This window comes from Poecilia reticulata, linkage group LG2 (genome assembly GCF_000633615.1).
Source record: "Poecilia reticulata strain Guanapo linkage group LG2, Guppy_female_1.0+MT, whole genome shotgun sequence".
Taxonomy (NCBI): Eukaryota; Metazoa; Chordata; class Actinopteri; order Cyprinodontiformes; family Poeciliidae; genus Poecilia; species Poecilia reticulata.
Window position 1 is genome coordinate 38,149,939 of NC_024332.1, and position 27,207 is coordinate 38,177,145.

Below are 27,207 nucleotides of genomic sequence, written 5' to 3' on the forward strand. Positions count from 1 at the left end.
TTTGACATAGTGTGCAGATCTGCTGGAAGAAATTCCAAAGCCACTAAGGCTTTGAAACGCCGGTAAAGCACATTAAGAACTACTGTCCACTTATTGAGAAAACATGTAACAATAGTAGAGTGGATAGCCCACCAAAAGTATTCCCAGAGCGTTTTATTCAAGTTTGATTAAAATATTGTACCTAATCAGTAAAGATGATAAAAAGTTTTCAATTCAACTGCTTCTAGTAGAAAAAAAGACAATATTAATGAGGAAAAAAATGTGCTAATTAATCATTTTTAAAAAGTGGTTAAACGGTAACTATCTGCCTCAATAAAGCAAAAATATAATGTCAGTGCAATTTGCAGAAACTGGGCTGAATCACATAAATCCTTGTCAAATAATCCTAGAGTGGGTATAGAAGGCTGGCTCATCACCACCGGAAAGTGTATAATGCCTCCGGGTGCTCAATGTAATTTTATATTCATTTCTTCACTGACGTATTGTGCTGATTCGCTACTCGTTCTTAAATATTTCATACACTGCTGACACTTTGTGATGACAAGTTTTGATTGCCAACATTATTAATCTGTAGAGGTTAAAGTTTTGAAACCAGAAACTTCTCTCAAAGTTGTGTTCACATTTATTTTAATAAGCTTGAAATATATCTATAAAGTGTCACATATGGGAAATTAACCCAAAAGACAACCAGAAGCTCAATTTGAAAAGTAATAATGAAAATGTTTTACTTTAGGAAAAAAAAACAACCCTGTCATTTAGATTGGTTAATCAATGGTTTTGAGAATATAATACCCATTTTCATTCCTTGTGTAATGTCAGTTAATGGACTTTTTCATTCTGTACATGCCTTGTTCACTATGACAGTGGATCCATAAAAATAACAATGCTTTGAATGGCAGCACCTTGAAACTTGAACTTGGCCGTCATGAGAAACCCTATATATAGTATGAAATGGGAAAATAAAACAAGTGCTGAAATTCTTTTTTAAACTACTATAGAAACATCTATATTTTAGAAAGTTGGGCAAAAAAAAAGAAATTGCAGCTACAGCACCAAGAGAGGCTAAATGAATAAGTGCACCACATGTTTAACTATTTGAAAAATAGTGTTGATCACTGTAAATCATCTTATTCGCCTTGTGCTGGCCCATCATATAAAATTCCAATAAATATAAAGTGACCAAAGTGATTCAAAACCCTTGCATTGTATCTGCTGTGGCAAAAATAAAGAGAAATAGAATGGAAATAAGCCCCCTTTATTCAATATTGATTTACATTTTATATAAAAATTACTTACATTTAATACATTTCTCCAAAATACAAGCAGCCAAACAACATACAAATCAAATACAAAATTATAAAATTTCTTATATCTATCATGTTCATCTTCAGCAGAAACGTGTTTTATAATAACTCCTAACGACCTGTGTGACTGTGGCAAATCACTTCCTCGCCTGTATCATTCCATCTGTTGAAATATGAGACCTAGAAAAATATGGTATTAATTATCTGTCCTCTTAGTGAACAATACAGGAATCTGACAGCGAACATTCAACATGGGCCTCGTGTGAAGTATTTCCGTTGAGTGAGCGGAGTTTGGAACAGGTGGTGATGGAGAAGACGGGGAAGGACTGTGGAATTACATCGTCGGTGAGGAAAGACTGACTGGGCTACGGTCTGTCGTGAGGAGATCCGGCTGGGTCAAGAGCAGGAAAAAAAAGACAACAGCTAAAAAAATACAAAGCCTCAGCTCACTTATGAAGCTTTTCTGGTCCTTCCAGCACACATAGGAAACAAAACACATGAAACACTTTGCAACTATACATATATTTGCTTAAAAAATATGTAGCCAAATCGTCTGGTTTTGCCCTTCAGAAAACAAACCTCGTGTCAATAATCCTTTTAAACTAGAGTCAGCTATTGGTACAAACTGTAGCACTGAATTGGAACATTTGAACTGTGCACAAGAGTGGCTTATGGTGTTTTTTTTTTTTTTTTTGCAAATCAGAAGGTTTACTTCGGTACAGTATACAGTATAGTGCTGTATAGCTTTGAAATAAAAATGAGTAAGCAAACTGCATATGTAAAATCAAACTCCTGAACACACCAACAAGGATATTATGCTGATGCTAAACGAGAAAAACTCAAGAGCCTCGTAGGAAATAGAAAAATCTTGTTTCCTCCTTTATATTATATATTGTACACTGTGGTAAAAAAAAGAAGTACAAAGTGTAAAGTTAGGCTATGCGGCGGTTTCACGAATTGTCCCCTCTAGTTTCTTTGGGAGTAGCTCTCTCCTTTCATCAATACTGATGACTGGCTTCCGACAGTTTTGTCCGTCGATATAGATCTTTGCATACACGGGGTTGGAGTAGTTCATAGGCTGCATTGGGAAAACAAAAGGATAAGTAAGTAAGGATATTTCCAAAACTCAAGTTCCAGCAGTGATGATCCTAAAGTAGCAACATTGAATATGTTTTGATATTTGTTAATCAGTTGTAAGTAGCCGGGGAGGCAACACTTCACATTAAATCTGGTAAAGTTTGAGACTGCAAGTAGTTTCCTATTTACAATACAAATAAGTCTTAAACATAACACTAAACACTTTCATCTGGAGTCATGTTTGGTTTCCCCCCTTTGGGAAGCTCAATTTTCACTCTCATTTTATGTCATTTCAGTTTTTAGCCCTTCCAGTCTTTATTTGGGTCCCATTTGTGTTACCCATTTAGCTCCTGCTTGGTACAGAGGGAATTACAAAATGAATGTTTACCAAAGTTTGTTTGCTAAAAACAGCTGGCCACTGCACCTTGAACAAACTGATAAGAACGCATCTGAAAGCTCATTTTCATATATTTTTTGTAAAATAACAAAGCATAACATTTTGGCAGAAAACAGTAAGACTGTGTAGAGTTAGGTGCCGATTCTCTTAATTAGGAAAGACAATTAGTGGAAGTTTGAGTCATGCATATTTAAGGAACGTCTGGGTTTTGAGAAATAAACATGCCAGCGACTCAGTGAGAAGAAAGAAAGTCCTTGCTTGCTTAGAAAGCATGCAGAAAGTACACAGATTACATATCCATTAAAAAAGATGGGAGCCTGTGGGTGTTCTACAATGGTAATGATGAGCTGAAGTTTTGATTTTGCAGAAAGCCACTAGGAGTTTGTGTACTTACATCTATATAACTGCAATACATTTTTGATATGAATATGTTGCACATGCACCATGTGTAGGGGATTATCTGACTGAAAATGATTAGATAATCAAAACTCCCCTGGGTGTTTGGATTTTTTGTAAAAGTTGCCGTTTTATCCATGGTACGCAAATATCTCGTTGAAACTGTACATATACTAATTTGTTTATAATTTTTAGAATAAAAAAAAAATAGTTAAATTCACCTGTCCAGGAATGACCTCCTTGGGCACAGAATTCATGCCCAAGGCGTGAGGGTCACTGGATTTTACACACCACCCCTGCAACAAAACAGATACCATCTTCTTTCATCACTACAGCTACGTACAGTAAGGCTATAATCTCAATGTTTTGGTGTCACAATGTTCAAAGATCATAATCAGTCCTTTGGATTTGAAACAAATTGAAAAACATCTGAGCAAACAGGAAAAACTTCAAGACGCGAGTTCAAGTCAGCAAATCTCAGTTAATAACAAAGCACGACAGTCCGCACAATAGCAAATGTCAAAGCTGGCAGCCCAAGAAGCAATAGCATTAGGCTTGAGGCTTTAGCAGATGAGCTGTAAACCAGCATACGTGAGGGTGTAAGGATTTATTTGATGTACTGAGTGTGGGAGTGAGGTTGAGCGTTATGGACAGAATAAATCACCAACAAAATGAAAAGTCCTCTTGGCATCTTTAAACAAGTGTTAAAAAATATACCAAACCTCAGTAACAGTGTATCGTATATTCCTTCAATAAAACAAAAGAGAGAGAAAAAGCAGTGAACACGTCAGCAGGCGTTATAGGTCAAGAAACGTTGCTTAAAACGGCAAATAAGTATTCTAGATGTTCTTGTTCGTTTTTAAGCAGTGCAGAATTTATCGAGAATCTGACAGACGACTAAGAAACACATATGGAGAAACATACTGCAAATGCTCAAAACAGATTGCTAATAATAACTTTACATCCCATAATGTATTAATATGCTGCTCGATCAAATTAAATACTCATTTATGCAACCAGACGGACTCTGTTTGCAAGTGAGCTTCTGGGAGATTCACAGCTGCATCTATATAAACCCAATTAATCGTCTTCTAAGAATTTTTGTTGAAAGCCGTTTGACAAAAAGATCTAATTTGATTATGCAATCAAATTATAATTATTACTCGCAAACAATTTCTTGTTACTGTAGTAAAGGACTCCAAATATGACAGAACATGAACTTCTGAGATTGCTGAGCTTTATCACAATCATGTTAAAACAAAACAAAAAAAAAATACTATGTTTTTAACATGCAAGATCAAAAAAAGTAGACCGTAATTGTCAGTCTCATCATTTTATAAACATTTTTCACAAAGACAGTTCTGAAAAGTGGAGTGTGTATTTGTATTTATTCTTTTATTTTAAAACTCTTAAATAAAATCCGGTGAAATAACCTTCACCACTAATAGTCGAGTACTTCATCTGTAAAGGTCATATTTCATTTTAGGTTCCTCCTACAATTTAAATGTCCCTCGCTTTTTGTGAGTTATAAATATAGAAGAAAGAATTAGCTTAAGCACTGAACCCTGTGGTACTCCACAAGTAATCCTGGACTGTGAAGTTTTATCATTTACATGAGGAAACTGGAATCTCTGCTATGGATAGATAACTTGTATCAAAAATGAGAAAAGTAATTAAAGAAAGCACTTCTTCAAATAATTTTGTGGGGACAGGATCCAACACAAACTTTCAAGATTTAGAAGAAGCTAAAACTTTTGAGCACACCTGAATAAAATCAGTCCAAACACAGATTAAGTTTTACAGTTGCCTCCAGTGAGGACGCCGTTATCACGCTCAGGAGGATGGCACTAAATTTTATTTTTAATAGAATCAATTTTGTTTTTTACAAAGAATCCCATAAAGTCATTCCTGCTGAGAGTTGGGGGAGTCAACAGCTGTGACTCTGTGTAAGATTGATAACTGTGCTAAAAAGAAACCTCAGATTATTCCAATTCTCGTCCCGTTTCTAGAAACTATTGACTCAGGCAGGCTGGATGCAAATACACAACCCATTTTAAGGTTTTATTTGTAAAAAAATGTGAACATTTAAAATTACTTACTGCTGTTTGGACCATTATATAAAATATCGGTGAAGTTCATTGAAGTGTGTGGTTATAATGTAGTAACATCCGAAAAAGTTCAAAAAGTTCCTTGCACAAAAAAACATATTTTACTATTATATGTTCTAAAAACACGTATTAAAAAAAAAAAAAGTGTTTAATCAAGCCCACCTTGTGAGGGTCCAGTGTGAAGTTGGGTCGCAGCAGACTGCCTGCATCAGCATGGTTGTCGTGGTCCACCTCATACATGTTGTATGACGGGTTACCAATCTCCACGTTTATCCCTCCGTTTGTCATGGGCTGCCTCTGCACACGTTTTCCCCTGAGGAGTGTGTGTTTGTGTGCGTGTGTCAGAAAGAGAGAGAGTCATTAACATGAACCACAACATCCAGGTCAGCTCACCTCCCAGTGCTGCACACGTCCACACAAGACATCACCAGACAACGCTGGGAGAATTTTAACTTGGCTGGGTAGTTACAATCAAAATAGCCAAACAAAGTTCTCAGAATGAAAGTTGAGACTTTCATTCATCTTCAAAGCTGCGCATTGTTTGATAGTGTCATCACCTGCTGCTTAGAAACCACGCTTTCAATTTTTATCGTTTTATTTCTTTTATCTGCATACCTTTGCCTCCGTCTGCAGATATAAACACCTGCCACCACCATCACGATCAGGATAACCAGTAAAACCAGAGGCACGATGATGGCAATGCTTCCTGGAGGAGAAACAGATGAGAGATGGAGGGAAGTGTTAGAAATAAAAACCGAGTTGAGGTGAATTCAGACAGTGACCACAGAAGGTCAACTTTGATTTTGTTCTTTTTAACTTTCAGCCGGCGTTACTTTGTTCTATTTACCAAGCATCTGTTCAGATAATATACACAGTAGATAAACAGTGAAACAACATAAAACTGGTGCTAAACTCTGCATTAAAAGTTCATAAAACGTCCAACAAGTACAACTACAAAATGTAACTCAAGTTTACTTAATCAATTAGAAGATAAACCAATGAAATTCAGACCTATTGAACTGAACAAAGTAAATATGCTCAATGAAGGCTTTTGGATCCAAACAATGGTAACTAGTGACTGTTGTTAGAATGTCATTCAAGCTGGCTGTGCTATGTCGGGAGCTTAACAGCTTAGTTTTCAGAAACCTAAATAAAGTCGCCATAGTAACACACCTCAAGTTAGCTGATATTTAATTAAGTGATTGTAGTTATGAAATATACTGAATATAAGTAGAAATCTTAATGTGCTCTCCAACCAGGTACTAAGTAGCTCCCAGTCAGACAAACAGAAAAATGTGTCAACTTTTTATTGTATTGGGATATAAATGGCCCAGTAAATATTATTTTATCTAGATTTACCAATAAGTAAATGTAAAATGTTACTAATTTATTGCTTTTTATTCTATGATTGTATGTTAAAACATACTTAAATACGTCTTGTTTGATTTTGATACTAAAGTGTTTTATTCTTTATTGTCTTCAATATCTGTCATTTGCTGTTGCAAGTTTCTTCTCATCTCTTTTATTCATAATCTATCTTTATAACTGATATTCATAGCATCAGCAATATTTTATTATTTAAACTTACTTTATAGACTGACTTTTTTATTATTGACAGCTATTGCATTTTGATTTTTTCAGATTTTGTGATGCCGAGAGAGTTATGCCTGCAAACTTTAGACATACTGTGTTCATTAGTACAATATTAATAATTACATTTAATATATAATAAATTCTATTTTTTTACTGGAGTAATACATTCCTGATAGCTACAACAAAGACATATTTCTGATGAATCATCTGACATGAGTTTTAGGTTCGGTTAAAGCAGCAAACAGAGATAATCCACCCATGCTGAACCTGCTTCATAACCTACAGCTCCACTCGGATGTGTACAGAAACTCATCATAAGCATGAATGTTGTATTTGTTGTAATATTTTATTGACTTATTTAAACCAAACAGCTGCAAACTGCAATGATAAAAAAAAAAATTTTTTTTTCTGTGTGTGTTTCCTATAACATTGCATATTAGCTAAAATATTTGCATACCCCACAACTAATACTTAGTTCGAAGTCCCCTAGGATGTCTCACAGAACTAGACGTTTTTCTGCAGCCATCAACCAGCTTCTGGCATAATTCTGGTTGTATATTGGTTTCTTTCCTCATCAAAAATCATAAAGCCAATTTAAATTGTTTGGTCTCTTGGCAGACTCTTCCTTTAAGGATAGGCAAGACATTTTCACTCGGATTGAGGTTAGGGGGATTTCCAGAAGCTGTTGTAATTAACCATTCTAAAACCCATTCTGACACATCGGGGACTGTGATCCCAAATGCACACGAAGCAAGCAGAAACCAACATTTTTTAAATGAGCTCTTCCATTTCTTTTAAATACATTGGTATAACAGCCAGCAGAATTATGCCATGAGGTTTGGCAACAATAATTGTGGATGTTTAATCAAACAGGCATATATGGCATATTAAATGGCGTTTAACTGAAAAATCTGGAGGTTTAGAGTCCTTGTCAAATGTCGTTTTGACTAAAAATCTAGATCTTTTTTTTCAAATTCCAATCTTTTTTTGCTTTCAAAATCTCTCTCTTTCTTACTGTTTATTCAATGTCACATGCTGTAAAACACTTTAAAATGCCTTGCTGCTGAAATGTGCTATACAAATAAAATTTGATTGATTGATTGATTGATATGTCTAACAAACATCAAATTCATATTGTTTGTTGTTTAATCATCCCACCCTGGAAAAAGTACAATTCAAATAAACCAATTAATACCTTAACTTATGACCTTCATGTCTAACAAGACTGCATGATCACGTCTCAGAGGTTTAAATGTAAAAAAAATGAGATTTAATAAAACATGGAATTCTTATCCTTATTTTTGTTGATTTCTCCACTTCTTACCTCCACTTGTGTTGTCTGATCTGCTGCTTTTAGGGGCAGGCCTTTCACATTGTGTCCCAGCCCAATTGGCAGAGCATCTGAAGGAAGTAAAAGCAGAATGTGAACAAAACATCTCTAGCATTCTTTTGTTTAGTCGACAAAGTGCTTAGGAAACACCTTAGCAAATTCACTACAGTATATGATGTGACAGTGGTTCACATGTGCAACACATTATGATTCAGTCTTGCAGTGAGGTGCTTTGATCCAACAAACACAACACACCACCTGGAGAGAGAAGAAGCACTATGTACATCCATATTGTGTCCACAAACAGTGTGCGTTAATTTACTAGCGTTGGTTATTCAGTTAATAAAAAGATATACGTAAAAAAAACAAAAACAAATGACAGCAGGACAACAAATCTCATCTCATTTGTGTTCCAATGGAATCCAATGGGTGTGATGCATGACCCTTGTTAGAAAAGGTGATGTTTAATTTCACAGTAGTCGCAGATGGGCCCGTAAAGCATGAGTGATCAGGTGGGCGCGGCAGGGTGGTGAAATTATTCTAAATTACATGCAGTATCAGAGTCAGAACATCAGGCTATCAAAAATAAGAATGCAGCCCCATAGATGCGGGAAATGAATCCCGCCTTTGTAGGACGAAATGTCAGTGCGACATGAATTTTAATAGGAGGTTGGAGGCAAGGTGGAGTTTGATCTCCTTTCCAAAGTATGTACCAAGAAAACAAACTTCCTAAAAAAAAAAAATATCTAAGCTTTTTTTTTTTTTTTTTAAAGAAAATTACATCAATTACTCGGTTTGGGATGGGAAATTATGATTATGATTCAGGCCATTACCTGACATGTTTAGCTGCTAATCATGATGTAAATACACACACTGATGCTCACATTACACATATACGGTACCATGTTTTATTTCCCCTGGGGTTCACTTGTGCACAGTGAGGGGTGCATGAGATGGGCAAATGGGTGGCAGTAAAGGGGCCAACAAAGATGCTGAGTCATGCAGCAACTGACAATGTAATAAGTGCTGTATTAGTTAATAACTGTTCAAGATGTAACAAATACCATTAGTGTCCAGAGTACAGTACATTCGCTGACTCTGTGTCTACCAGCGGCTCAATATAATCATAAGATCCTACTGAAAGAGTGGGTCTGGAGTGTAAACAGGGCTGCAGTGAAGGTTAGAATAACATACATTTAATTTATACATTTTCCTGGTCAAATCAGAAAGAATATTTCCAGATCTTATTCCACGTCCAATTGTCTCAATGTTCCTTCCATTAACCCATCCATCCATCCGTCAGAAATTGATGACTGACTTTTGTATTTGCGTCAAAAATGGTTGAAAACATTCTGAGGACTCTGGAAGTTTGAGTCTGGAAATATACGTTATCTGAACATTTTAAATATATAGGAATCCTGTAACTATTTGCTTAATAATATCAGCAACCACAACCATAAACTGTAACATCTTACATTAAGACTTCAACATTTTATCTGCTAAAACAAAGTTTTGGTGTTAGAATGCTGCAGTATTAAAAGAGCAGCTAATCCAGAAAAGCACTCAGCGTCCTATGGTAACAGCATGCAATACTGTGCAAATAAATGTCTCTTTGCTTCAAAGATCACAGTTATCTGTGGTCTTCTTAAGGATGATTTTTCTGTCTTTAATACTTATTTCTTTGCGCAGATGTTTTTTCCTCAAACAAATCCAGATTTTATTTCATTTTGGTAATTGCATCTAAAAATTGTTGTCCTAAAGGATTTTTAAGTGAAACACAAAATATGTAAATTAATAAAAAAAAAAAACAACAAAAAAAAATTCTCCTAATATGGTAAGGTTAGTATCCAATGTTCCTAAACTTTATTACCAACTTTATGTATATATCTAGCACTTATTACTTGACAGTTTGCTACAAGAAGGTACCAGATTTACAGTCTGAAATGATGCTAAATGGAGTGGAGGAGGGTGAGTGTATACAAAGGAGGTGAGTGGGCTCTGAACAAAGCTGGAGAGGTGAGAGGGACCTACTTGCAGCGAGGTTTGTTAAGAGCTGTTAATGTGCACATCCCCTCATTCTGACAGAAGTAATCGCAGGGGTTGGCCAGCTCATCACAACGTTGGTTCTTGAACCCTGAAGTGCAGCTGCAAAACATTGTGTTGGGAGTGATGAAAGGGCCCAGAGAATGTATGTTGTTGAACACTTGGCTGCTTGACGAATGGAGATTGACTCACTAAATCCTTTAAGCACCTTCAGTTGTCAGACGGAGTAATACAGTGTAGCGTTTTCAGAGAGTAAATTAGGAAAATAAATCATGTGAAAACATAAATCTGCTTCTGTAAAAAAAACAAGAAAAAAAAAACAAGAGTCTCCTCTAAAAGACACGTTATTTGAAAGTCTGTTTTGCCACTTTCCAGTACCAAGGTTTCCAAAGTTTTAAAATATTACGATTTCCAATCTGCTAAAATTTTAAAAGTCTCCAGCAGTCCGACATCTTTGTATTGTTCGAACACCGAATCTCATTTCTCCTAGTTCAGGTTGAACTTGAAGAGGACTAACTTAAGGTACCACATTGCCTTTTCATTCTCTGCTGTAGAAGTTATAGAAAAATGTTTGTTTGTCTAGAACTATAAAACAAAACCCTTCTGTTGCTGACAGAATAATTGTTAGATTTGAAAGGGAAAGAATATCAATTACATTTGCCTTTCTTTCTGGGTAATAATTTCTTTTAGACAAGATATAAAGCTCTGTCCTAGAAAAAAAGCAAAGCAGTAAATGCTATCTTATAGAATTAGAATTACAGCATCTAGAAAAAAATTATCTACACTTAGACAGCTACAATAGCATGCAAGAGAATGTAAAGAAAGTTCAACATGAGCTTAAATTATTAAAGGTTTTTGTCTAACTGGACATTATTGGCCAATTGAGGCTTTCTCGCACTAAGAAATAGATTCTTTTCAATGTTTCGTAACTTGTATTTTTTGCAGGGCCGTTTTTTTCCTTTTTTATGTGTTTAATGCAATGATTATCATCACAATTGAATCAGCGTTACACAGCAGGGTTTTTGCATTTGGGGAGCTTGATGAAACACACATTAACTCGGAGGATTAAGGTCAAACTTTATGATTTCTTGACACCGCCATATCCATCATCTCACATAATTTCAAGTCTTTGGAGCAAATAATAAACCGCATTATCAGGATCTGTTAACCTCATCGAATAAGATGGAGTAATTTGCATAGAAATTGATTCTATCCCCTGGAATTTGGAGAGAGGTGACCGCAAATTTCAATTTAACTACAGTGGACAATGAGCATTTAAAAAAAGGGAAAACTAGACAGATGGCTTTTGAAAATGAATTTCCAATTTCCTCCTTGGACAGATTTTTAACACGCAATGAATGCGATTATCGCAGAGGAAGTGTTCATTTTAAACAGCACTGCGAGTCGTCTTGATTCCCTCAAGCGTGCCACTTTAGCATTTGTCTGGTACAAGTTTTTGAGTTTCATGGCATACTGAAGCAAAGATACGGAACTTTTTCTGTTTTTGTTGAAGGAAAAAAAACCTTCTAAAGCCAGCTGCTGAAGACAGTCGCCGAGGTCTGACATGAGCTTTAAACGGCAGAGAGGAACAGCATGAGATGTTCAGAATGGCAGGCTTTGAAACAGTTTCAAATCATTTTTATCTGCCTAAATCCTTAAGCCACAGAGAGGTGTCACGCTGCACAGGGTGGTGTACTGGCACTCAGCCCCCTGCTGTTCATTGGCGCCTCAAACAGTGACATCAGATCTTCTCTCAATTTAAAGAGGTTTTTTTTTTCTAATCCAAAAGGAGACACTTATTTTGTTCAGTTCTTGAGGCAAAGAGAAAGATATCCCTTGATAATTTTTCCTTCTGCTCTAAAAGCCACTCTTTCCTTAGCCAGTATTTCAGTAAAACCAAGTCTGCGTAGAAAACATTCAGCTCTCTTCCCTCACACCTCTTTCACCCATTAGGCTGCAACTTACTGACAGAATGGAAGGCTGGTGTCGGGGTCCAGGTGACAGGTACCTCCATTGTAGCAATATCCATCACACAGCTGACAGCTTGGTGCAATTCTACCATTTGTGCAGCTGGAGGGTGGAGAAATAATTGACTCAGGTTACAAGCAAAAAACTATATTTTAACAAGATGGGGGAGGGAAGGAGTTCTGGGTGGTTTTTGTCAAACAAATGAATAATTGTTGGGATGAATAATTGTTGGAAGAGAAGAGACTTTACCAAATAGTGACATTGCACACATGGTTAGGGGTGTAAAAACTAAATGTTAGCATTTTCACGCTAATTTTTATGCAGACGAAAATAGAAAACAAATAATTTAGCAGCCTGAATAAAAACATTCACTTAAAAAAAATGCATATTAATCATACCAGAAATATTAATGAGAATTAAACAAAAGCAAAGCTGAAACATAATACCATGCATAAATAAATGAAACAAAATAAAAAACTATATAAAACATATAAATATCAATATAAATAATAATAATAAAGAAAATAATGCCAACAGTTTTCCTTGAATGTGATAGTAACCAACCAATTAAATAATCAATTAACATAAGAAATACACAAAAATGCATTGTAAGTAGATACTAACCAAATAAAAGATAAATGATATTTGTAAATTGTTAACCTGGCTTCTATTTCATTGAAATCATTAGCAGCTTAAATGCTGGTGGTCTTCTTTTCTTTTTAATTCAATCAAAGCAATTCAGAGAGCTTCCAGTCGGTTGGGGCAGAAACTGTGATATGAATTGGGAATATGTTGTTTTTTTCTCCCATGAATGAAAAGTCATAGTTCTTTTATGGAAAAATACTAGACGACCAAAGCTGAGTGGACAGCAATGTCTACTCAGTCGACTCTCCCTTTAGAGAAAATTACTCATGTGATAAAATATCAATAACATAAGCTCAAATTTGGCAACCATTTATTGTGAAAATTAAAGTTATACAGTGAATTCCAAATTTAAGATGTAAATAATTTGGAAAGAAATGTTGGTGTGATGTTTTGATTTAATTAACATGCTTCTTTTGATGTTTTTTTTTGTAAGCCTCAAGTCTGTTGCAGCATTTTAGCTTGACATTTTGGTTTTGTTCCATTTTGTTATCGTGAAAAAAATGGGGGAAAAATGGCAAGTTGCTAATCTGGCTTCTATTTCACTGACATTATTAGCAGCTAAAATTCTGCAGCAGTGGTGTGTAGACTAAAAGTTTTATTTATTTATTTTTATTTAATCAAATCAATCCAGAGAGCTTGCAGTCTGTGGAGGCAGCAACTGTGAGGATATGCCGTCTTTCCCCATGAATGAACAGAAAATGTAAACCCCAAAGATTTCAGCAACAGGAATAATGGACGGGAATGCCAAACACTCACTTGCAAACCACATCTAAGGTTTCCTCATTAATAAGGCAGGGAGCCCCATGGCATCGGAGACACTTGTCCACCTCACACTTGTTCCCTTCATACCTTGCGGGACACACACATTCCACATAGCCGCTGCTGGATAACGTACAGGCCTTTGAGTTCACACAGTAGTGATGGCAGATGTCTGTTTCATATCGAGGAGCACAGAAGGAAAGGTTAGTGTATAAGCTGGTTAGATAAGAATTGTACAGGGCTTTAATGGGACTTAATTATCCACATCAAATGACATCTTAGCCACAGATGGAAACATATCTCCCCTTGGGCAAGCAGCAGTGAGAAAATACTAATGATGTGCAACTGGAATTGTTTTCCCCCATCCCATTATGTCAATGCACTGCTAAAGAAAATCCATCACTGTGGAAATGAAATACCCAAAGGATGTGAGATGGAAGAACTCTAATTCTGTTTATCTGCAAATTGAAGCAAATGTGGTGTTTGTGGAAAGATAACTCTTTGGGCAATTGCTTTTGTTTAACACTAAATGTSTGCTAAAAGTATATATATATATTTTTCCTGTGAGTTTCATCCCGGGTAACTGAATACAGATTAATGCTTTGTGTGATTACAAGGGAATGTCAGTTATGTAAACAGCAGGTTTCCAGAACAATCCACGAGTTGAGATGAAGAACTCACGGTAAAGACAGCGATCCCCGGTGTACTCTGCCATACAGCGGCACACAGGCTGATTTCCCTGAGTGACGTCACATGTTCCCCCATTAAGACAATAACTGTCACAAATCCGCTTCTCACAGAAAGGCCCGGAGTATCCAATAGGACAACGGCATGTAGGCTTCCCTGTGAAAAAACACAGTCAATGCCAGATCAGTGCCAGTTGTACACACAGTTATGATTTAGGTTGTTATAGTCCTCAATTTTCCTTTTTATAAATGGGCTCGCAAAAACAGTCACACCCCTTTAACTATTTCACATTTACCATAAAAGTCTGTTTTGTGTTTTAATTTGGATTTTATATGATGGAGAAAGTATTTTTTCTTCCACAAACCAAATCACAATTGGAAAACTTCATTTTCCCATCATGTACAAAAAAAGGTACAGTTTTGGCCTAAGATAGAACGTTGTTTTTTTTTTTTTTTTTTTACATGTTTGTTAAGTTACCTGTGTGGTTTGTGGAAAACTGCAAATTGACTTCTTCTGGCTTTCTGTTATCAGTGACTTCTTGCCATTGTTCCATAAAAGTCAAATTTCTGCAGTGCATAAATCATAGTTGTCTAGTCAATAAATTCTTCAAACAGATATTTGGATCTATGAGGGTTCTCTAGAGTTAAGCCTCCTCCAAGGACAACAACTTTGTAATTTCCATCCAAGAGTTTTTAGTCATTTGACAATCTTCCTAGGTATTTTGTGAAGAATCAAACAAATGTATCCAATTCCTCACTGTGTATGATAAACACACCTCAAAAGTATTCATGTTGTCGGCGAATTCAAAAACTGGATAGTGGAAGTGGACTAGTTGCAGCAAAATATCAACACTGCTGTCTGAGCACATTTCTGCATATAACATGACCACAAACTTCTCATCAGTCACACAACAAATCACCCAGAGCTCTGTGCAAAATAGTTTGGGGGTTGAGGAAAGGAGGAGAAAGCCTCTCTGCAAACTAGATAAMACAATATTTAGTCATGCAATTACGTCAATGAGGGGCAATTTCAGTGCTTTGGATGAAGCATGGAAGAGGCTTTACCATAAAACTTTTTCTGGAGTCAATTGCGTTAATAATAATTGTGCCATCTCTAACTAAAATAAACAGTAAAATGGCAGTTTATTTTCACAACATTCAAGTCTGGGGCAAAATCGAAAGCAAAGAAGTCATGCAAAAGTTATTCAAGGAACTGCCTTTTGGTCTGTACCGGTTAATATTTATGTGAATCTCGAGGCTTCCACTGATTGGCAGCTATGGTACCAAGCGGAGTTATGCTGTTTGACACGTCCTCCAGGCCGATCCAGCTTTTAATTCAGCCAGAAACAGCAGGCATATAATTGCTCCAATGACTTCACATTCCGTCCACAGATTTATTCCTTGTCAGACATGGCTGGGATATTTCCAACAGGGAGGTGATTCTGGAGGCCTCCTAATCATGTCTCCAGATGATTTTTTTAGATTCCACATTCAGAACCCGGATCATTTCGACTATTTATTTGGTAATCCTGAAAAAGTTTCACAAATCCGATAATTTTGTAWCTGGGTCATTAATTTATATGTATGATTTTATCTAAATGACTGACAGGTATGCTTTAGTGGATATTCAGGTATGAGCCAATTAGTGTAAAGCAATGTGTATCTGAAAATGACTCAGAGGAGTAGGATTTTTTTATAATGAGCAGCAGGACTTACATTAACATATGTAATAAAGGTGCCAATGATACAGTTTAATATGTTATGTCAGATTAAAAAGTCAGCATTTTAAAATATCCAATCTTGGTCAATATGGTGAATCTAAATTAACTGTCAAAGATCTGAATGTCCCTGGTTGGCTGAAAACAGAAATAATTTAATATGTTGAGCAATTATTAAATGGAGTCCACATTTGTAGTTTAGTCTTGAGAAAAATAGAATTCATCTGTGAAAGAATCAGAGGTTTGATGGAGAACATTTGTGAAGATTAGTAGGTACCATAAAGACTAAGGAACATACCAGGCAGGTCAGGGATAACGCTGTGGAGAAGATTTAAACAGGGCCAGGTTATAGAATAACATAAAAAGCTTTGAACATCACAGAGCTCCATTCCATCCATCATTAGAAAATAGGAAGAATGACACAATGGGAAAGTCACCAAACCATGACTGTGCACCCGAACTGACAGACCAGGCAATGGGAGCATTATTCATAGAAGCAGTTAAGAAGCCCACTGTAGCTCTGGACTAGCTGCAGCTACCCACAGCTAAGAGAGGACACTTAGTCTTACATTACAAATCTGGTCTTTATGGAAGAGTCAAAGAAAGAAGCTCTGAGCTATGAGTAGAAGAAAATATGTTGAAGTAGTGCTACTTTTACTTGAGTAAAATTTTGGGGTGTTCTATCRCCATCTTGATATTAGAATATTTTTTCTATTCAGAATGTTGTCCAGGAAGTAAAGAAGTGGCAACAAGACGAATGACTCTGTCTCTTGAACATTTCAAAAGCCATTATTCKAGCTAAATAAATGTGGATTGTGAAATTACATACTGGTGTAGCATGACATAAATGGAGGCTTGTATCCATAACAACGTGGTAGTCTACAATGCRAGAAGTTGTCAAGTACCACCTRCTGATGATTGTCCATTGTTGAATGGAGGAGCCTGGCTTTGTTAAAGTTGAAAGGTATTAAAGACTGCATGTAGAGCTAACATGTAGCCTTCTTACATTACTAAATAGAAAGGCACTTATACAGAGCCATGTACACAAATGAATATATCAGCCGATTTGAACAATGATTTAATATAGGAGAAACTTGTCTGATATATTATATATATGTACATACACACTTCTGTATACTGCAGAGTTGTGTCAACCAACACAATTAAACAACGTCCAAAGCCTCAAGGAACCCGAGGCGCGTCTCATTCACCCGCTGGGCCTTGCCACACAGGACCATGGTGACCTCAGCACCACAGATTGGAGAGGCTGACTCAAAGTCCCCAACCCACACTTTCTCACTGCAAGGCAGGATTGGGATGATCTTAAAGTACTCTGCCCACTAACCCACAATATCCCGAGTTAAGGCCAGCTGATTGATYGATTGATTGATTGCACTGTTCCCTCCTTCTGAGGCAGACCAGAAAAAATMATTCAAACCAAGTTGGACCCASATGAAAACGTAGTAATCCCCTTGTAAAATAATGGGTTTACTGTCAGTTAGCACATATCCAAAACATTTCCCCCCCCAGAAACATCTTTTTGTCTGTAAAATGTGTAAGAATGCAACTTTTTAAAKATTTTATTGGCTCTAATGGCCTTTTTTGATAGTGAACTGACAGGAAAGTGGGTAATGAGAGAATGGGGAAGACATGCGGCAAAGGCCACGAGGCCAGGAATCAAACCTGAGACAGCCACTTCGAGGACTAAGACCTCCTTTTGTGGGTTGTGCTTAACCCCTGCGTCACCACAGCACTCCGTTACAATGCCATTTCTAAAGCTTTTATGTGAACAAGTAGGTTCATTAGTAATAAAGGAACAGTGGTGACACTTTCCAGGAGATTTCAGCCAAACAAATTTACTCCAAGTGCTATTACGATTTATCCAGGAGGTCACAAAATCATTGTTCATCATACGACAAAAAGATACTGTGTAAAAATGGTATCCCTGTTGAGGTTTCCAAGGTGAAAACTACTGCTGATGTTAGCCAAAAACATGAGCTTGATTGCTAGGTTTGGGAGTGAAAGTCCAGATTTAAATCTGACTGAGATGCTGTAGTATGACCTTAAAATAGCAGCTCATCCTTATCCAGCAAAGAGAAGTGGATCAAAATTTATTCACAGAGATGTAAAAAAAAAGGAGATGTACGAAATCATTGCCAGATATCGTAAACTCTAGTTGGCAGTTCTTACCACCTAGCTTGGCCGAAACAGTTATTAGATTTAGGGGACAATTAATTTTTAAGATAGGAATCGGAATAGTTTGGATAGTGCTTTCCACTCTTAATAGATTAAATAATMATCTAAAATGTGTTTTATGTTTGCTCAGGGGATCTTTGGYTGATGCTACAATTTGCTTATAAAACTGAAATATTTACTTGTAACAAACAAAAACAAAAGAAGAAGAAACTACAAGGGAGCAATTACTTTTTCACAGCAATGTGTTGTTCTTTGGTAGGTTGCCTCAGACTACAGATAAAGAATATAAAGCCTGCAGGGATTGCAAAAAAAAAATAAAAATAAAAATGAGAGCGAAAAAGGCAAGCCAGATATCAGTATAAGATGATGAATTTGTTGCAAATAGTCACATCTGCTGCGGCTCCATGTGTGAACTTGTTAATTTATTCTGGTGAAATAGATTTTGGCTTTGCAAGCGGAGAATTTGCTCTWAGTCACTTYCTGCACATGTGGCTGATCCCCCAAAGACCCACAAACAGAACCTCCAGAGACCCTAATTTTCTCTCTTCTTGGCCAGACTCCCCAGGGTGCGGATCAGCCCCGYAGAGTGATATCTTTGCAGCAAAGGCAAAAAAGCAAACAGTTCTTCCAGGAGCAGGCTTCAATCAAAYATTACCCAGCCAAGACGTCTGAGATATGGACACACGGAGATACGACTGAGARCCCTTGTACTTCACCCCTAACATTGATGTTCCATTTTTCTTGAAAACTATATTTTATCAAAACAAAAACAAACAAAAAAAAAGATAGGGAAATAAACTCAAAAACTTCTGCAAAAATAAATAATAACAATACTCTACCATCTCAGATTCAATTGATTCTGCTTGGTCTCATGTCAAATCCAGTTACCTGAACACATCCCCAAACAGCGTTTGCCTTTCCYTGACACTACCCTGGGAATAATGAGTGGAAAAGGAGGCACTGAATAGGAAATAATATATAAGGAAAAAGCCTTTCACTTTGGATCATTGTCACAGTTTGAGACGATAAGGATCGCAGGTAGCAGACCAAACACTTCTTCAGTCTGTGTTGAACTTGCATCTAGACRGCGCATACGGTAGCTCTGCAGATACCTAATAGGTGAGATGGTGATACGCATCCAAAAATCAGAAGCCATAAAAATTTCTGTGGAGTAAAAAGACCCAGAGGYAAACCGYGCTGACAAAAGAGGTACAAAGGTACACGRAAGCTCCAATTGCCCACATGCAGGAGACAGACTGTGATGGAAATCTGTTGCTATTAAATACTGAAACAAACTTTTTGTACTCAGTTTCAAAAAAAGAAGTGCGATTAAAAGAAGCAAGATGAATTTAGTTGGCTATAACCTCTGCTTTGATTTCACTTTAATGTATGCATCTATTCCTCTTTGAAAACTTCTCAAAGCATAAACATCTCACTTGCCCCATTGACGATGTAAAATAAACAAAAAAAAAAAGAAAAAAAAAAACTTAAAGCATCCTTGCTGCCAAAGCTAACATTTCTATGCTTATACAGAAAATAAATCAAAGACATAGGAGTTAAAATTCAATGTCACCTTGTGTGTTTATAGATAAATCTGTAGATATTCCAGCCTCTAATTGATGCCAAGCTCACTTCTGCTCCATTTTAATCACTAAAGCTGAAGATTTAGGGATATCTATTTTACTTTAATCTCTCTTCCTTTTTCGTGTTTGGTCACTCTTTCCAGTTAATATMTCAGCCTCAGACGAGCTCAGTGCAGACAAAAATCACTAAACATTTAAAGGACTGYTGTTGCAACATTTATTTTGCTCACAGCTGTCTTTTCATAATCAGAAATCCATTTTAACTAGGAGTGCAGCGTTTTCATTTAAAGGTGAAAGAAAGCCGTGCACGATAACGTGAGATGAACGGTGATGAATGGCATGTCATTTTGATAGTCAAACTCAGTGTTGTTCGAAGAGATGAAGGCATTAACCCAGCTCTTTCCTAAGGTTTTTCTTTTAAGTCAACACATTCTTCAAAAAGGGAAGATTAATAAAATCTCAAAAACATTTGCTTATTTTATTTTTTCTTAAGGATTAAAAGAAAAATAAACTCTTTCCTCAACATATTCAGAACGTTAAAATAAAATGCTGTAAAGGCTATTACTCATTTATGTTCAAACAAATACCAAGGCTTCTAATTCCATTTGCTGGTTGTCATTCAGCGATTACATACCTCTGTCTAAWGAATTAKAGCAGTCTTAATAGGGCTGTTCACTGAAAGAACATAAATGTGGAAACATAATCCACATACTGTGAGCTAAAGCCCTTCTATCATGTTTGTATGTTTCTTTTTTTAACAAGTGAAGATTTTTTTTCTTTTTCTGAAGAATGCAAGAGGAAAAATATACAAGCTTGTAAATCAAGGTTAGACTCCTTCATTTGACTTTWCACCATGATGCATTTGACATCAAAAGATTTCCTTTAGCTTTTCTTTACATTGTTGTTCATCTTTCAGAATACTATAAAATAGACCTTGACCAGATAGAAAGTKGATCACTTAGACTGTTGCAAGTGCGAACCTGAAAACAAAATTGCTCACCTGGCTGGTAAAAAAGCGCAAATTTRGATTTAGAAGACAAATGTGTGGCGGTTCCAGAGAAGAGCATTTGTGTGACTGCTACTATGGTGTGGGTAAGTTTGTATGAAAAACTGGGTCGATAATGTTAAACCCCAAACACATATTGCACATCTATGTTTCGTGCTTTAAGTCAGTATTTCCCAAACCTGGTCCTCAAGGCACACTGATTCAGGTATGTTTTAGGTATTTCCTTGCTTCAGCCCAGCTGATTTCAATTGATGACTGATTAACAGGTRTTTCCTGAACTGCAATCAGTTGAGTCAGGCACATTAAATAAGGGAAACCTCTAAAACATGCAGGGCAGTGTGCCTTGAGGATCAGGGTTGGGAAACACTGCTTTAAGTGAATAACACCTTTCTAAAGGTACAACAGTTTGTRTCTCAATAAATATATTACTAATGTAACTGTTGATATAAAATCCACAAATATAAAAAAATAAAAGAAACCTCTGAAGGATGAGGTGATKTGACATACACAACATGACTCTCTTGTAAATGAGACATTGAGTCACAAGAAATTTTTCCTGTATGAATAAAGGTTGATATATATATTTATGCAATAATGTGAAGAGACATGGGRATAAGTATTGAAAACATGAACAGAAGTGTGTTCAAAAAGGCATGAAAAGCCTAGTATAACCTTGCTACATGTTGCAATGCACATAAGCAAAACATAAAGCTTTTTCGAGATCTTTTCACCCCCCTTACTGTTGCAACATACACTCGCGACAATGGCACCAAATGTAAATCTGAACTTTTAAATATAYCACTGATCACCACTGATGCCATAATCTGGAGGTGAAGAGATAATTTCATCAGAACAAGAATGAAACAGTCACAACCAGACGCTCCACACAAGATTTCTGGTWGAGAACTGAAAAGAATAAAACCATCAGCTGTGCTCAATTCTCACAAATCAAGACTCCACTGCTGAAGTAAAGAACTGGTTGGAGCTCAGTTAACGTTCCCAGCAGARTATCTACATACATGTAGGTTTACATTCAGGCAGAGCTGAAGGCATTCTATATAAGGCATTMTTCACTACTTTTTCATATATATTTCATAAGTAAGCTTTGTTTATGTTTGAACCCTCATAAAATGCTTTTTTGWTATGTAAGGATATGGCATGATAACATTTTCATCAATGCTATAMGATAATAGCTTTATTAATGGAATATCTGGCACTATGACAGCTTATATCCTCCTTTAATTATAGTACAAATTATTTCACTGAAACAACTGTAGAACCATACAAAGCATTCAGAAATACTGTGCATGTTTTCATAAGTACTTAGCAGATAGCATGAACAGTTAAATGTGAATTAAGTCGCAAAATCTGCAACCCTGCAGAGATGAACAGGAATATTTGAATAGAAATCATGGCCCACCGCGCATATTTTAACAGACTTACCCAGTGGTGAGCCCATGCAGGTGCCTCCATTCAAGCAGTAGTCTGTGCAGTGGTTCACCTCRCAGCGCTCCCCAGAAAAGTCGGGCCAGCAGTAGCACCTCCAGTCTCCTTTCTCATTGGCCAAGCAACGACCTCCATTCTCACAGGGGGGGCGGCAGAGTTCACCTGCACAACAGCAGAAATCCCTTTACTTCGGGTTCAGGGGAATGCCGCAGTCACATCACATCAACCGGAGGGGTGCRCGGATAAAGTTTGAAAAGCTACTTTCACAGAGGTGTGAAGCCGAAGTAGAATCCCAGCAGGAGGGCGATTTGCTCAACCCCTCAGTGTTCACAATGCCTCATCCATAAGTGGTATTACTGCCATAAAACTGCTGCTAAAATATAATTTGCTCATTTTACCGTGTTTAGTGGGGGGAGGAAAAACTTATAATATGCCAGACACTCCTTTGCAATGCCTTTTTACATTTTGTTAAACCACAAACTTAACTATTAGATAAGCATGTCACATATCTGGACTTCTTCAGATATTCTTCAGATATTGTTCAAAGAAAGAAATGATTCTCATTTGCAGTTTGACTCCTAAGTATAAAGAAAAAAGCTACAATGAAATGGTTCAGAATAAAGAAAATTCAAGAAAGAGCCAGTGAAAGTCCAGACCTAAATCCAATTCTAAACYTGTGGTAGCACAGGACATACGACTGATCCGACTGAGTTTGAGATTATTTTCAAAGAAATGGGCAGAAATGTCTGCTTTTAGATGGAGAGTTTGGAGGGGAATGAATATATGTGCATACCACACTTTTCAAATTTTGATTTACAAAAGCGAGTAGAAAGAAGGGAAAAATATATATTTTTAGTCCCTCTTCATGTTTATGCATCATCTGTTGTTGGTCTAGCACGCAGGACATTTATGATCATTTATGTTTGTGGTTGTAATATGTAGAAAAGATAAACAACGGTCATAATCCCTTTTGCCAGGCAGAGGATTTCAGGATGATTATAGCCTACAGCACCTGAATTGTTGATGTCATTACAGGTGCCATTGACCAGAACTTTTCCCTCTGGACAGACACATCGGGCTCCGGTTGGGTTTAGCAGACACATGAAATCACAAGACATCCTCAAGCAGGGATTTGATGCTGTGGAGAGAAAAAACAAAAAAATGTCCTTTAAAAAGACCTAACAGAGTAATTTATAAAGTTTTGGCCTGCAATTAGAAATACTTGTTTGTTTGAGGAAAGTATGGCTCTTTTTTTTTTCTAAAATGAAGCAATTAATTSAAAGTGCTTTAATGTTTGGTTTGAAGAAAGGATTTTTTTCTTCAAGCAAGGAGAGGTGCTGGGCTAAATTATGTATGCGTAGGACTTCACACTGAAACGTCAACAACTTTGAAATGTGAAAACAATTTCCTTTCATCAGGTTGATTTGTAGATTTTTCAAGTGCTCCTCTTACTTCTGCCTACAGCCAAAAACAAAACAACAACAAAAAAAAAAACACGACATAATGGAAGCATTCCTTAAARATCCAGAATAAATTCCAGCAAAATTTCAAAATGTATTCATTAAAGGTACGTGGTAAACAGATTTGAAAGCTGAGGCAAGAGGAAGGGAATCAAACATGTCCAAACTACATTCATCATGCAGACGATGTTAAAAATCTCAAACCACTTTATATTCAGATCTCGATCTGAAGTTGTGGCATCAAATTTTCTCTCTTTCTAACAGCTACGACAACAATACAGTAAGCAAACCATAAGTATGCTAACACCGAGGGCACAGAGCAGTGATGAAAGAAGCGTTTCCTATTTAAATTGTTGTTAGGAGGTTTTTGCTGAGGATATCAAGCCTTTACTTCACAGCTCRGTGCAACCTGAGTGCATCCTCTGCCCACAGACTTGCACATTTCGCACTACATGGCTGGCCTAATGAGTCTCTGGGGAGTGGAGGAGCTGCCCTGTAAGAGGRAAACTGACCAAGACTGAGCTCTCTTATGTTCTTCAACCATTAACACCAAAGATGTAACAAATACCAGACACGGGTTTACCGCATGAAGTAAGTGAGAGGAACGACAAGGCTGTATTGATTGGCTGCGTACCRAAGTTTTGAGATTTTTTTTAGGTTTCATATCTGTAACAAAATATTGTATTTGACTCAAGTTCAATCAATAATTGCAAAAAAAAAAAAAAAACATGGTTTAAGCCTCATCAAATCAAAATACACTTTCAGATTTGGAAAATCTGAAAGTGTATTTCACTTTCAGATTGAAAGTGAAATACACTTTTCTGTGTAGAAAACTAGGACTTGCTGTTGGAGTAGAGAGAAAAATAAAGTTGAATAAAGATGATTTTCTTTGCATGACGTCCTGGCRAAATAGCCTTAAAATATATTGAAAAACAAATGTAAATTGACACAGTGTCAAAATTATAAAATTATACATTAKAGGATTTAATTGTACATAGTTAAAATCTAAACTTTTCATACCTCTGGTTGGTTTAGAGCTCAAATTATTTTAATTCAATCCAACATTTAATTTATTCAGACAGAAAATGAGACATAAAATATATTCTGTAACATTAAGACATTCATTTACATTTTATAAAGAAATGGCTGGTCGAAATKTATGTATTCTATTCTCGATAATCAGTGGAATATTCTTTTTCCTTAATTTTAGCAATCAAAACWCTTAAAATTACTAAACATCTTTTTTTTTATGTTTGAAGTTGGAAGGTCTCTTTGCCACCACAATCTGCACTTCAACCACACTTTTTCTCGCCATCAGTAAACCTCTGCCATGATTCCGACTCGATTTTTGACAGTTCTTTCAGGCAGACTTGGCTGAGTTCATTTGAACTGGTTGATGCCTTGTCACGAACCCAGCTTGTGATCATAGTTCACAAATGTTCAGAACTGTTAAGGTCAGGGGTTTCCCTAAAGCTCAATGTTAGTCTGCTTTATTAATTCAATAACAAATTTTGACATATGTTTGGGATCATTTCCCAGCTGGAACACTTAGCTGGAGAGAGGTTTCCATCATCTGACACAAACTGTCACCCTCAGATGAAGGAAAATACTTTAGAATGATCAGGAACAATCCCGAAATCATTAAGGTTTAAGAATACCGCGACCAGGAAACTGCTGGAACACCAGTGTCAAGATAAATATGGGCCTAAATGACAGAAAGTAACTTTGCAGAAGTGTGGCTGAGTATTTAAAGTTTACCTAATGTGAAGCACGGGAAAGGCAGTATGATGAATATATCTGTTATTGTGCTGCCAAATGGTACTGGTGCATTTCACTAGGCGAATAAAATAAAGTCTTTAACTTTATGCTACATCAACATCTATTGGTCGGAATTTGAAGATTATTGGGTGCTTTAACAGGTGGTCAGAACAACAAAGAAAGTTTTGGCATTAATAAAGCAATATGGAAAGCCCCGATCTCAACTATACAGAAAATGTTCACTACTCTGTCTCTGTGCTCTGAAATCAGGCAATTTACATTATTTCTACCAATTCTGCTAGAGGATTGATTAAGCTACAGTGTTTCTGATGGCTACAAAAATATGTGGTCATGGTGCAACTTGCTAGTGGACATTAGACAACTCTATTGGTAAGCCTTTATGTATTCTATCCAATGTAGATGAGAGAAAACCCACAATATATACATTTTATAATGACAGGTGTAATGTGTAAATTAATACTTAGATGAAGGGTTGATTAACATGCAGAAGAACATAGTCTGTATTTAAAAATCTGAGATGTTCTGGTTTTTATTCAACTTTAATCTATCTGTATATATTTCATTTATATACAGTTTGTCTTTTTATTTTTTAGATATTTTTACATTAAATGCAATATATTTTGTTATTCTGCTGCTGTAACAAGTGAATTTCCCCACTGTGGGAATGATAAAGGACTACTCTATTTGAATCAGGAGGACTTACCGTCTTGCTGTTTGTAACGGTGGGAGACAAAAACATTGGTAGGCCTCTCCACCCCCAAATAGAGAATCTCCACCGCCTGTTTGCCGTACTTGTGAATCTTGAAGAGCTCATGTTTTAGTCCAGTTCCATAGATGTAGTCCTCAAATAAATCAATTCTGTATGGCTGAGAAATTCCTGAAGATACAGCAGTGAAAATGAAATTCAGAATACAGAGGAAGCTGAATGTTTGTATCCTGYGACTCAGAAAATAAAAGAAACAATGTTTGTAGAGGGCAGATTGATCTTAATACAACCTAGCCTTCTGAGACACGCCGGCAATACTGCTGCAATTATTTGATAAGAAGTTGTGCTGCACGAATACCGTGGCTTTAAATGAAAAAAACAAAAACAAAATACTTGTACTTTGTTTTTTTTCTCTTTGGGGTTTACCGTGTCTGTCGCTGATTGTCACAAGGGGGTCCGAGCCATCCAATCTCATGCTCCCTATCTGTGAGAGCTCAGGATCAGCCCAGTAAATACGCTGGTTGAAGTAATCAATTGCCAGCCCTGTGGGAGGATGAAGGTAAGCAATTTATTTACCTGACAAATTAAACTGAAATCATTGAAAAATCCCTCAACGCAGGAGACCTTCAGGTCAAGAAAGTCAGATTAGTTGTAGAAGGAGAAGCTTTGTATTTTAAAACCCAATCTTTGTGCTTGTATAGAACATTTCAGCTGTGAACTGAGGTTCTGAGGTTTGATGGTGGATTTTGGCCATTAAAATTCTTTCACTTTCTCTCAAAACTCTAACTAGAAAACCGAGGACGCCGCTTAGGCATGTAAATGAATCTTTGTTTTTTTTTTTCAGCTCTCCAATGATGAATTTCTCTCCTTGTGACCGAGACAGAGCATTGGTCTCTTGTATTAAAGGAGGCCAAAGCAGCTTTTCAAAACTAGATCAGCACTAAGTGGTTCCCTCTAGACCTTCAGACACAAACTGAGTGGCTGTTAACTACTCCTTATTCACTCTT

General features: G+C 36.6%; 1 protein-coding gene across 6 annotated transcripts in view; it reads right to left on the reverse strand.

The window, feature by feature from the left end:
• Window positions 1-1,239: 1,239 nt before the first annotated feature.
• The window catches only part of lrp1bb (low density lipoprotein receptor-related protein 1Bb), a 316,436-nt gene continuing 290,468 nt past the window's right edge, over window positions 1,240-27,207 (reverse strand). For 4 of the 6 annotated variants that reach the window (XM_008402881.2, XM_008402905.2, XM_008402873.2 and 1 more), the window contains 13 exons: window positions 26,627-26,743; window positions 26,198-26,371; window positions 23,268-23,393; window positions 22,253-22,417; window positions 14,302-14,463; window positions 13,618-13,792; window positions 12,214-12,318; window positions 10,237-10,350; window positions 8,200-8,276; window positions 5,898-5,988; window positions 5,445-5,595; window positions 3,396-3,470; window positions 1,240-2,382 (listed from right to left, as the gene is read on the reverse strand). In XM_008402881.2, coding sequence (XP_008401103.1) covers window positions 2,242-2,382; window positions 3,396-3,470; window positions 5,445-5,595; window positions 5,898-5,988; window positions 8,200-8,276; window positions 10,237-10,350; window positions 12,214-12,318; window positions 13,618-13,792; window positions 14,302-14,463; window positions 22,253-22,417; window positions 23,268-23,393; window positions 26,198-26,371; window positions 26,627-26,743 — 1,673 coding nt within the window. In that variant the 3' untranslated portion in view covers window positions 1,240-2,241. The remainder of the gene's footprint in view (window positions 2,383-3,395; window positions 3,471-5,444; window positions 5,596-5,897; window positions 5,989-8,199; window positions 8,277-10,236; window positions 10,351-12,213; window positions 12,319-13,617; window positions 13,793-14,301; window positions 14,464-22,252; window positions 22,418-23,267; window positions 23,394-26,197; window positions 26,372-26,626; window positions 26,744-27,207) is intronic. The other 2 variants (XM_008402891.2, XM_008402898.2) reach the window with 2 other exon arrangements.